General features: G+C 39.7%; 1 protein-coding gene across 4 annotated transcripts in view; it reads left to right on the top strand.

The window, feature by feature from the left end:
- Window positions 1-13,001, top strand: part of NFKB1 (nuclear factor kappa B subunit 1) — a 105,803-nt gene that overhangs the window by 70,697 nt on the left and 22,105 nt on the right. For all 4 annotated transcript variants that reach the window (XM_081812049.1, XM_081812048.1, XM_081812047.1 and 1 more), the window contains exons 9-12: window positions 160-264; window positions 2,720-2,811; window positions 4,672-4,810; window positions 11,715-11,858. In XM_081812049.1, the coding sequence (XP_081668175.1) occupies window positions 160-264; window positions 2,720-2,811; window positions 4,672-4,810; window positions 11,715-11,858 (480 nt within the window). The remainder of the gene's footprint in view (window positions 1-159; window positions 265-2,719; window positions 2,812-4,671; window positions 4,811-11,714; window positions 11,859-13,001) is intronic.

Raw genomic sequence — 13,001 nt, 5'->3', positions numbered from 1 at the left:
ATATCGATTCGATAGTTTTATACCTTGCTTAGTGCTGACCACGATAACTATTTTAACTTTCTTTGGTTAAGGTGTGCTAGGGGCAGGGTTCCCCATAAGAGATTGGCTTATGAAGCTGAGGATAAAGCATGATGTTTGTTGTTTTTCTCCTGTGGACAGAAGCCCCCAATGCGTCCAACTTGAAAATTGTAAGAATGGACAGGACAGCTGGATGCGTAACTGGAGGGGAAGAGATTTATCTTCTCTGTGACAAGGTTCAGAAAGGTAAATACGTGCTCTGATCTCAAAATGTGAAATGTAATTCTGAGTGTGTCTCTGAGTCACTTTTTAGCAGTAAATCCAGTAATATGCCTCTTCTGCCATAGAACTCCTTTAGAATATTTACACATTCACCTCTTCCAAATTTGTCTGTGTTTTTTTTTTAAACCCAGCTAATTCATTTTAAAACTTTCAATAGAAGTTAAGAGAAATTTAAAAAAATAGTGATCATTGTAATCAGTGACATTTCAGTGTTTCTGTACTTTAAACTTTGGTATCTGAACTTAGTTAAACTAAAATAAATGAGTAACAGCCCATGCTTCATACACCCGAGCACACACACACACACGCACGCACACACACGTATGCCCATGCACACAGAGTAAAATGTTTTATATAGTGTAAAATTGTTAATTTAGTTTCTCTTATAAGGCTTCATTGCAATACTGAGAGAGCTTCTCCAAAACTTTCATGTGACACTGATGTCAATTATGAAAAAGAGAATAAGGACTATAGGGAAATTCTCAGAGCATATTTCTCATAATTTTCACTTTTAGGAAAGTTTCTTGACATTTACCTTTCATTAGTAATGGTACAAGATTTATAAATTAGCAAAAGCTGAAGGAGATTGTGCTATTTTCTTAAACAACTCACTTTTAAAATACAGTGATAGAGAGTATAGTATAATAAAGATCTACTCACTACAAAGTGATGAGCATTTTTCAAAGTAAAGAGTGCATAACTAAAGATAGCTCTTAAACGAAAGAATGATGGCTTTAAAAAAAGAAAACTCTCATTTGAGGCAAATGGCCTGAGATTTAAAAGTCAGGAAAAAATACAATCCAATTTTAAGGTAAAAGTATATCTATCTTTATCTGGGGCGCCTGGGTGGCTCAGTCGTTAAGCGTCTGCCTTCGGTTCAGGTCATGGTCCCAGGGTTCTGGGATCGAGCCCCACATCGGGCTCCCTGCTCGGCGGGAAGCCTGCTTCTCCCTCTCCCACTCCCCCTGCTTGTGTTCCCTCTCTCGCTATGTCTCTCTCTGTCAAATAAATAAATAAAATCTTTAAAAAAAAAAAAAGTATATCTATCTTTATCCAAAAAAAGTTTACACTTTCTCTGCATATCCTGGTATCAGCCTTCTTTTAGTCCATTCTACTCAGGTAATATGTGTGCATTCAATGAGTAAACACAATCTGAGTACCTTTATTTATAAATGCAGTTCTTAATCATTATCATTATATTGGAATGGCTTATTAAGAGAAGTCTTGTACCTGGCTTAAAGAGTCTGAAAAACTAAGTCCAGTTTAGTCCTACCCGAAAGCAAAGGAATTGACCAGGAGATAATGAGATGATTTATCCAACCCTAGTATTTCTAAAATTCTATTTAAATAGAAATATGAACTTAGTTTTCATAAGTCAGTAGTAGAGTCCTTCCTATAAAATGGGAAGTGAAGCCAGGGAGATGCCAGTCTGAGTTAAATCGTCATATTTCTGCAGAGGTAGAATCCATGACACAAGTGTGAAATCTAGGCATTCTTATTTCATCCAAAGGGACTTGACTACTATAATATTTTTAACAGCTTCTCAGAATGGACTAATAAGGTATTATAGGGAAGCAGCATAGTAAAATGTTTATGAGCCTGGAGTCTGTGTTCAAATTCTGGCTTCTCCATTTAATAGCTATTCAGCCTTGGATAAGTCACTTAACCTCTCTGGACTCCAGTTTCTCTTCTGCAAAATGAGGATATTAATAGTATACCTGCATCACAGTTATTGTGAGGATGAAATCAGTTCATGTATACCTATAAATCACTTAAAGTAGTGCCTGCCATGTAGTATACTTTATATAAGTTAAATATTATCATGTAGATCTATATGAGTTTGAACCACCTTTTGGGATTCTGATATTCCTCAATATCCTTCATGTTTCTCAGGAATGAATTGGGTTAGTGATGGAGAAATGGGAAGGTCAAAGACTGATTAAGAGAAAAATCAGATTGAATAGGTAAATCTAGTATTCTCTCAATGTAAATGAAACTCAGGGTCCATTACTGTGTTAACTAATAAAAAAAAAAATTCAGTAATTTGTGAAAATTTTAAATGATTCAAAAGTCTATTTCATATTAATTACTTTTTTTTTTTTTAAAGATTTTATTTATTTATTTGACAGAGAGAGACACAGTGAGAGCAGGATCACAAGCAGGGGGAGAGGGAGAGGGAGAAACAGGCTTCCCGCGGAGCAGGGAGCCCGATGCAGGGCTCGATCCCAGGACCCCGGGATCATGACCTGAGCCGAAGGCAGACGCTTAACGACTGAGCCACCCAGGCGCCCCATATTAATTACTTTTTAAAAAGTTTAAGTACATAGTAGGTAGAATCTCAAACAAGCTGCATTTTTTCAGCATGCTTATCAATATTATTACTCTGTGAAATTATACACCTGAATGTGACTGTTTGCAGATGACATCCAGATTCGATTTTATGAAGAAGAGGAAAATGGTGGGATCTGGGAAGGATTTGGAGATTTTTCCCCCACAGATGTTCATAGACAAGTAAGTGGATGATGATGGTGGTGATGATGATTTTACATTTTCTGTCCTGTTGAAATTCAGTACTTAATCTCCATGTATGAAAAAGGAAAAATCATAAATACTTATTTAACTTTCATAAAAGAGTACTATTTTCTTAAGACTCTTGCAGGTCTCTCAGAAAAGTTATCAACCATAGAATTATGAGCAAGGCCTTAGACCACTGGTTCTGAGACCTTGTCAAGACATTTCATTTGGGTGTCTGGTCACGTACCCATTAAGGCAACGGCCCTTGGGTCCTTTAGTGGAAATATTTTAAGTATTGGTATTAGTCTCTTCAGACTGCCATAACAAAATACCATCGGCTGGGTCTATTAAGCAACAGAAATTTATTTCATCACAATTCTGGAGGCTAGAGGTCCCAGATCCAGGCCTGACAGGGTTGGTTCCTGGTGAGAGCTCTCTCCTCCTGGCCTGCAGACACGTTTTGGCTGTGTCCTCACATGGCAGAGAGAGGAGAGGAAGCTCTCTGGTGTCTCTTCCCTTCCTATAAGAACACTAATTCTATCCAGTCACAACCCTACCCTCATGACCTCATTTAACCTTAATTACTTTCATGACTTCCATAAAAGCCCTTTCTCCAAATATAGCCACACTAGGGGTTAGGACTTCAACATGTGAATTTTGAGGGGATGCAGTCGTCCGCTACAGTGTTCTACCAGAGTAATTACGGCGAGACCTGTTAAAGAGATATTCTAATGAAAAGTGCTGAAAGGAAGAGTCTTCTACTTGAGGCTGTATCATCATGATAAATCAGGAGTTCCAGTGACAACTGAGGATATGACTAAGAGATGAAAATGCTGTTTCACATTTTAATCACTCTGAGTGATTGAGAAATACTGTTTTCACCCCCCAGAATTGGAAACAATCCAAATGTCCATCAATATATGTGTTCAGTTAAATGAATTATGGTGTATTTGTGTGAGGGAATACTATGCAGTTATTAAAGGGAATGAGTAATCAATGAACTAATATGGAAAAATCTCGAAAGTACAACATTAAAAACTTTTTAAAGATATAAAACAAGTGCATATAAAACAGATTGTTCGTGTTTGCATACGCATAGGGAGTCTCTGGAAGAACACAAAAAGAATGAATAACATCACCGTGTTTCCCTCTGGGGGCCGCCTCAGAGTAGGAACTGCCTGGATCGAGTGTCCGGAGAGGCGTACGCAGGGGTCTGTAGACACAGCCTATTCCACTGCGTACCTTTCTATATTTTACAAAGCCTTGATCCCTGGGAGTACATTGCATAGTCAAAAAATCAAACAAGAAGCTGTAAAAAGGCCAAACGGTTATGACACTTCCAGAAATTAATGAGGAGGCTAGCTTCGAGGTGTTACAGAATGTCCTTGATGTCAGAGCGTTGGCCATGCTCACTTGAAAATACATGTTTCCCTTGTAGCTCGGCTGACCTGCAGGCTGACTGTAGTACCACGTTCCTCACTCTCTCTTTCCACAACCAGGGTTTCTGATGTTGCTGTAAATAATTTCGGAGCATTTAAGGCTGATTTAGAAGAGAAAGAGACTCCTCTTTCTGTATTTTACTCACATGGTTATTTACAACTGGAAGACATTTGAAATATTAGACAAATGAAAATAAAGATGTGCAAAACATTAGCATAGTCTTATATTTCAATCGCACAGTGGCAATTTAATCACAACGTATGGGCATAGAATTCTGAGTTTGTAACTTTCTCTAGGATGCTGTATTTTTTAGTATACTCTGTCTAAACATTGGGCATAAAGAATATGTTTAATGAGTAGCATTGCTGGAAAAAAAATATAGGCCTACCCCAACATTTGGATCTTTGTATCCTGCAGTTCGCCATCGTCTTCAAAACTCCGAAGTATAAAGATGTCAACATCACAAAACCAGCTTCCGTGTTTGTCCAACTTCGAAGGAAATCTGATTTGGAAACTAGCGAACCCAAACCTTTTCTCTACTACCCTGAAATCAAAGGTAACTCGGTTGCTTACAATCTTGTGCTGTTTCCCATCAAAGAACAAAGCTGATTAGAAAAGATCAATTGGCCACTTCCTTTGAATGGTTTCCTAGGAATTAGCCCCCGGTCCCATGGTATTTATTTTTAGAGAAGAGAGAAGTAATATATTATTTTGGGGATCATGGAATTAAGTGCAGCCTTTCAAAATGGTGTTAACTTTTACCAAGCTTATATGAGATTTAGACATTTGAGAATTGGTCTTTGAATCTGAGAATCTGCCATTTGTTGAGGATCTTTGGGCTCTGCCAGTTAAGATGGCTGTTCAGGGAATCAGCCACTCCATCAACTGGCCTCAGGCAATAGAATGGGAGACTCAGCCACCATGCAGTGCGGAACCATAAAAATGAATAAAGTATCATTCTTTTCCCCACAAAAGACACCCCAAGAAGGGGAGAGAATAGTCTCCTTACATAATTATAATGCAAATTAGGATTTTGATAAACTCCCAAAGGGAAGCATCCAAAAACACTTATGAGAGTGCTGAGGACCCTTGATTCGAAAGAAGCTACCAAGAAGCAGGCTTCTTCAAGGTTCTTCAGCCTGGGGGTGTATTTCAGTAGTTGGGTGAGAAACAGGGAAGGTAAGGGCTTCCTAGGCTTAAGAAACTTGAGGAACTGAACAGTTAGTGTTTGTTCAGAAAGAAGTGAGCCTTGTGAGCACCAAGATGGACCACTGAAGACCAGGGCAGGTAAGGAAGGCCAGGGCCAGGCTCAGAAGTGCTGTGATGGGCAGCTGAAGAATTCTGATGGATTCTGGAGAGGGGAATGACCAGGCCTGTTTGGATGTAGAATGATGGCTCCGACTTCCTTATATGGACACTGAGGAGACTATCTGGGTAGCAGACAAGGAGTCCAAAGAGTAATGCAAGAATCCGAGTGAGAAAAGGTGAGGTTCATAAAGGTATTAGTGCAGAGAATGAAAGAAGAAGGTGGTGTCAAGAAGACCCAGATGCTGGTTGAGGTAGGAGGTAAAGGAAAAATTCAGGAGTCTAGATGTTTCTAGGAATCCCAGCCGAGGAAGGTTGTTAACATGGTTGAGTTGATAAAAGAATCAAGGGAGCAAAATTAGGTTTGAGTGAGCAAAGAGGGAGCTCAGTTTAAAACATGTTGCATTTTTAGGTTCCTCTGGCAAATTCCTAATAAGCTGATCAAAAGGCAGGACTGGAACTCCAGAGGGCAGGGTGGAAAATTCAGCATTGAGAATCCTCTCAGAATGAGTATGATAGGCCCCTAAATGAGATAATTGTCCAAGGATATTTCTTAACCTAGAGTCCACTGACCCCCAAAGGGTCCAAGGATAGAAAAGGACTTTAACATAATTAGCTTTTTTTATAATCCTATTTTGTATTTTACATATTGATAACTATGATTCTAAGAAGAGATCCATAGACGTCACAAGACTGAAAAAGGGGTCATGACACAAACAAAATCAGAAACCCCTGGGTTAGAGGGAAGTGAGACCATCGGGGGAGGTCAATGAAATGATCGTCACGGGTCATGTCCTGACTGACGTCAGAAGCCACAAAGGTGCCGTAGTGATGGTGCACATGGGTGTTGGATCCTCTGATAGCCACATGTGATGCGGGATCCTTGAAGAGGGCTTCTTTTCCTAAAATTCACAGTGTGGCAGGAACATTTAGAAGATGATTCTATGCATTCTTGTTTCTTTTCAGAGGTTGTGACCTGTCCACCGATGGGTCCAATTTATAGTGCATTCCGTTACCGTTGTGTGATAACATTGTCAACAGAAGAGGCTTTTTTCTCCCTCCACCTAAAATTTCATGCAAAATCCCAGTACTTATACCCGACAGGCTCTGGTTAAAGTGGAAGTGGGGAGCCAACCCACTCGGCCTTCCCTAGAAGCCCACCTCCCCTTATTTCTCCACCCAGTGACAGCCTGAGGTCTTCCAAATGCACCAGTCTGCATAAAGATGAAAATCACTGCTTTCGATTAAACACTTTTCTTTAATAGACACAGAAGAAAAATATGGCTAATTTGGGGGGTACTTTCTGAGGGAAAAAATAGATTTCTTCTCCTAAAATATGTCTTCACATAATGTCAGTTCTTTTCAACACAGAGAATTATGTTTAAAAAGGATACCCAGATTACCTACATATGTATAAGCCTAGAAACATTCAAAGCTGAGCTTGCTTTCTAGGCCACCTGTCTACCTTTTCCAGTGGTATCTGTTCATCAAAAGAGTAAGATACAGCGGGGGCATGTTCAGACATTCATTCATAATAGGATTTATCAGATGCTGGGGTTAGAGAATGGGGTCTCCTTAAAGTTCAAAATCCCCACCTGTATGCTTCAAGTACTTCCAGACTGTCATTGACTAAAAGTTCCATGTAATACAAACAAATAAAAAGAACCATCTGGAAAAATAAGAGAAGTTGAGCCCCACAGAAAGAATGGCCAACATACGTTGTGATTAAGTCGTGTGAGATTAGAACTATTTTATTGAAGGTAACAAATTATCTTAGTCAATAAAACCTTCTGGATTATAAAATCCCAAGATGAAATAATGGCAAGGAGCAATCATCACACCAGACATATGACTGGTTCGAAAAGTAGCAAGCCATTTAATGTAAGAGTAAGTGTATGAGAACGACTCTAAACTATACACCCCAGAGAATCATTGTATACATTTCTCAGAAGTCATTGAACACACCTTCCACTGCCCCAGGCCCTGCAGTCACTCCTTAGGTCATTGCCTAATTTTGTATTGTTCATTATTTTTATCAATACTTACAATTGTCGGGCGCCTGGGTGGCTCAGTTGGTTAAGCGACTGCCTTCGGCTCAGGTCATGATCCTGGAGTCCCGGGATCAAGTCCTGCATCGGGCTCCCTGCTCGGCAGGGAGTCTGCTTCTCCCTCTGGCCCTCCTCCCTCTCGTGCTCTCTGTCTCTCATTCTCTCTCTCTCAAATAAATAAAATCTTAAAAAAAAAAAATACGTAAAATTGTCTTATCTATTAATTTGTATGTCTATTGTCTTCTTCCATCTCCAATAAGAAGAATATCCTTTCGGTCATAGATTTGGTCTTTCATGTTCATTGCTACATTTCCAACATCTAGAACAGTATATGTCATATATTTTATTTTTTTAAGTAGGCTCCACACCCTCGTGGGGCTTGAATTCATAACCCTGAGATCAAGAGTTGCATGCTCTACTGACTGAGCCAGCCAGGCGCCCCTTAATATATGTCATCTGATAAATGCTGAGATATATCTGAAAGCTGACTCATTTTTTTAAGTTTTTATTTTAATTCCAGTTAGTTAACATACAGTGTTATGTTAGTTTCAGGTGTACAATATAGTGATTCAGCACTTCCATACATCACCCCATGCTCATTACAGCAAGTGCACTCCTTAATCCCCATCACCTATTTCACCCATCCCCCCCCACCTCCCCTCTGGGAACCATGTTTGTTCTCTGTAATTAAGAGTCTTTTTATTGATTTGTCTCTTTCTCTCTTATTTTTTCTCTTTGTTTTCTTTCTTAAATTCCACGAGTGAAATCGTATATTTGTCTTTCTCTGACTGACTTATTTCACTTAGCATTATACTCTCTAGCTCCATCCATGTCATTGCAGACAGCAAGATTTCATTCTTTTTTATGGCTGAATAATAATCCATATTATATATACATACACACATCCCACATCTTCTTTATCCATTCATCAATCGATGGACACTTGGGCTGCTTCCATATCCTGGCTCCTGTAAATATGAAAGCTGACTTATTGAGTGACCAACCAAGTTGCCTCCTCATCCAAAAGGCTAGTAATTTGTTGGGTGCCATCAAGGAGGACATCAGACAAAGAAATATAACATATTCCTTTCAATGTATAGAATCATCCATCCCAGAACTCTGCACCCAGTATGGTTATTGACATTGTACCTTATAAAAACTTCATGGAGATGGTTGGGTTCAAGGAAGACAATTAAAATAATGAGAAAGGGATGATTGAAAAGGGAAGAAGATAGTTGAGGAACTGCTGTATGAAAGCAAAAAGAGACCATGTGATTTTTCAGTCAGAAAAGATAGAGATTCAGAAGAAACAGAATCATAATCTTTAAATTATGAAAGGAATGCAGACATCTTTACTAGAACACTAGAACCTGAAAAATGAGAATGAGGTACTTTTAAGGCATACACACATCAAAAAAGGGTAGAGACTAAAAGTTTACGTTTGTGAACTAAACTATTGTCATAATCATCGATTATTAAAAGAAACAGAGGGGTGCCTTGGTGGCTCAGTGGGTTGAACGTCTGACTCTTCGTTTCGGCTCAGGTCGTGATCTTGAGGTCATGGGATCAAGCCCTGCATGGGGCACTGTGCTCAGCATGGAGTCTGCTTCAGATTCTCTCTCCCTCTCCCTCCTGCTCACTCTCTCTCTGTCTCAAGCAAATGAATAAAATCTTTAAAAAAAAAAAAAAGGAAGCAGAGATATTTTGGAATGTTTCCCCAAAAATGGAAAGCTCCCTAGACTTGGGATCTGATCCTCACTCTGCCCCGCTCTCTGATAAGTCCCTTAATCATCCTGGCTTCTATTTCCTCTTCGTAGAAGGAGGGCTTGCAGTGAGTGACCAGTTAGGTCCCTTCTAGAATAGGTTGATGTTTCATAGTACAACGCATGATGCCACTGTCAAAGGCAGACCACAAAGATAAGTAAACACAATGGGAAAATCTCCATGTTCATTTCTGGGGAAATTTAGACTACAGGTTCTTTTATTTAAAAACCTGCCATAATGAAATTTTCCGTATCAGTTTCTTGTCATTGAAATCTTAAATGGGTATAGAATAGTTAATATTTTTTAATTGACTCAAAAATTCCCATCTTACAGTAAAATATAACCATTGAACATCTCTGTTTTCTAAGTCAGAAGAATTACATAGCAAAAACCAAATGATCTCTTTGCTAGAAAGCATGTCAATAGATAACATTCATGAAGATGAATAAGTGGTCTGCTTCCCTCTTGTGTTTCATATTTCTAGTGAACTAATATTTTATGTGAGATCAACTGTATATAGGATGAGTAATAAGTATGACTATTAGTTGGTTATAGTACAACTGAAGGAAAAATTTTGTAAATCTATCCAAAACCTTTATTAAGGACGTTTGTAAAGTTTTTCCACTTTGAGGCCAACCTTTCTAGTGGAAGCACATTCTCTTCAAGTTGACCCACGTTGGCTTTCTTCTTCCTAACAAGTCTGGACATGATCAGTTTCTAAACGATTATTTGTAAGGGTATTTGGCTATATCTTATTCCATGCTTCAGTCTTCCAGCCGCACTAAGGTCACTGTGAGTTAATCAGTAGGAGCATTCTTTCGAGCCCTGAGATGACTGGAACAACCACAGAATTAGAAATAAGTGGAGATCTTTCTGAACATAAACACTGACCAAAACTGACCTTGAAGAATCAGAAACAGGACAATAGTTAAGTATCAGGCTGCTGACTGAAAAAAAGAATACCCCACTGGCTGTTTAACTTAAACAAAAACCTTCCATCACCCTTTTAGCCCGAAAGAGAAAAGGGAGAAAAAAATTTATGGTAGGACGGCCAGAAAAGAGAAAGAAACGGAAACAGAAAGAAGAAACAAGAACACTGTAATGGACCACAAAGGCAGTGGGGCTGGTGAGAACAACAGGGAGTGAAAAGCAAAAGAAAAACAGCAACTACAAAAGGAATGAGGGTCTAGACCTAGACAGTCAGCAGTCACAGTGGGCATCACTGTATTCTAGTCAAGTTGTACTCTTAGGCTTTCAGCCTCCCAATTCTCATCAGTCACCACTGACTACTGATCCCTCTTTCCTGGTATTTCTGGGGTTCGCCCACTTGTATTATCATGGTGCCCACTAAGGAACAGCCCCCATCTCCTTATGTCTGGACTGTCTCTGCCTCTCACTTGTCTCTTCGTTTTGTCCCAAGCACCAATGACAGAGGAAGCTTCCTAAAAAAACACCCTATGCACATCATCCCCCAGTTCAGAAACACGTAGTGGCTCTCCTGCTGGGAAACCCCTTCGGTTCATGATCCAGAAGCTCTGCAGGGTGGTCCTGATCAGCCCCATTTCTCAAGACTTTCTCCTGCTCAACTTTGACCTCAGCTAAATGGAACCACTACAGCCTCAGAAGCGCACAGTGCACATTCCTTCCTTCATTACTTTCCCTCTGTATCCCATCTCCAGATCATCCTCCCGTTGCCCTCTCCTGATATAAAGTTGATTCTTGGAAGCCTTTCCTGAGTTTTCCGGCCCACAGGGACTTCCTAGAAGTCCTTCCTTGAACTCCTGGAACACTGGTGTGCACCATACATTTAACGAATATAGCACTGTGGTGCTCTCTCTCTCCAGGTCTCCCCCTCCCCCTCCGCAACCTTGAAAATATATTGGAGGCTTCCTGACAGCAAAGACTATTCATACTTCTCTTTCTCCCTAGCACTTAGCTCATAGTAGAGGCATTATAAATGGTAGTTGGTTAGTAATCGTTGTTTGTGAATGACCAAATGAAAATGCTCAATAATGGTTTTCTTATTCTGTGTCTTTGGTATCTTAACCTTTGACGGGAAATCTAGTCATTCACTAATTTGAATGACACGAGGGACTTAAGAAACTGTTGTAGAGGGGATTTGGGCGAGTACCACTCTGTGGTCTCTCTGAGGCCGGTTCTCAGGCTTCAGATCCATTGGAATAAATATAATGCTTCCTGAAATTTGGCATCTCTTCCTCCTTGGGTGACTTCTGTTTCCCTTTAAGATGTTTAAAAATACCGTCAGAATCAATATTCTTTCTGTGGCTAGTAGTGGAATTGAATCAGTCTTTTCTCCTCTGGTTTCTCTTCCTTTAAATACAGATAAAGAGGAAGTGCAGAGGAAACGGCAGAAGCTCATGCCTAATTTCTCAGATAGTTTCGGCGGCGGGAGTGGGGCCGGAGCCGGTGGTGGAGGCATGTTTGGCAGTGGCAGTGGAGGAGGGGCTGCTGGAAGTACGGGGCCAGGTATGAACCAAGTCTACTCTTTCTAAAGCTTCTTGGGGCCCCTGGGGGGCTCAGTCGGTTAAGCGTCTGCCTTCGGCTCAGGTCATGATCCCAGGGTCCTGGGATCGAGCCCCGCATCGGGCTCCCTGCTCAGCGGGAAGCCCGCTTCTCCCTCTCCCACTCCCCCTGCTTGTGTTCCCTCTCTCGCTGTGTCTCTCTCTGTCAAATAAATAAATAAAATAATAAAGCTTTTCACGTGGGAGAGCGTCGAATTTTCCTTTCCTAGGTTTCCCAGACTGTCTGTGGGTCCAGTGGCTGTGACATTATTGAGTGCAACATATTAATTAAAATTTCCCAACAGATAGAATTTTTCAAAGAAACGCATGTTCATTTTGCAATATGTAGATAACACCAAAAACAGTAAAGAAGAAAAAAAGTCACCCAAGGCCAGTTATCTGAAGACTGTGTCTTTTAACGTTTTGGTATATTTCCCCTTTCTTTCATCCTTCCTTCCCTCCCATCTCTCCCTTCCATACTGTCTTGGTTTTCTTTGGAAACACTGAAAGGATTTCGTATTATATATACTACATTGTAGAGAATCTGAAGATAATAAAATCCTGCCATTGAAGGTTAACTTCTTCACATTTTTTTCTGTGCAAACATTATGCTGTGTATTTTTTGCATTTGCAGTTTCAAATTTCAAAAGCCGCTGTCCTCATAATGCATAGTATTTTAATCTCTTTACCTGTATGATTTATTATCAACACATCGTGATTGTGTATATAGAGTGTATATAGAGTCATATATGCTGCTTTTCCCTAATGGGTTAAGGAACATAAGCATTTCCCCATGGCAATATAAATTTTATGTAAGCATAATATTTTAAGCATCAGTTTAATGACTCGTAGTACTACTTACTTGAATGTGTTTCCTGTTTTTTATTGTCCTTTGCTGAACTCCTTTGTCCACATTGCTTTTCTTTTATTCCAGATTGTTTTTGTAAATTAGATTCTTTGAAGTAAAATTACAGTGTCAGAGAGTATGGTGTCTAATACCAGCTGCTTCCCCCAAAGAGTTTTTTGGGTTTTTTTTTTAATTTTATTTGATTATGTTATGTTAATCACCATACATTACATCATTAGTTTTTGATGTAGTGTTCCATGA

Source organism: Leptonychotes weddellii, chromosome 2, assembly GCF_054177405.1.
Source record: "Leptonychotes weddellii isolate Sample4059 chromosome 2, ASM5417740v2, whole genome shotgun sequence".
NCBI classification, from domain to species: Eukaryota; Metazoa; Chordata; class Mammalia; order Carnivora; family Phocidae; genus Leptonychotes; species Leptonychotes weddellii.
The sequence above is the reverse complement of the archived record's forward strand: the minus strand, read 5'-3'. Positions and strand labels throughout refer to the sequence as shown.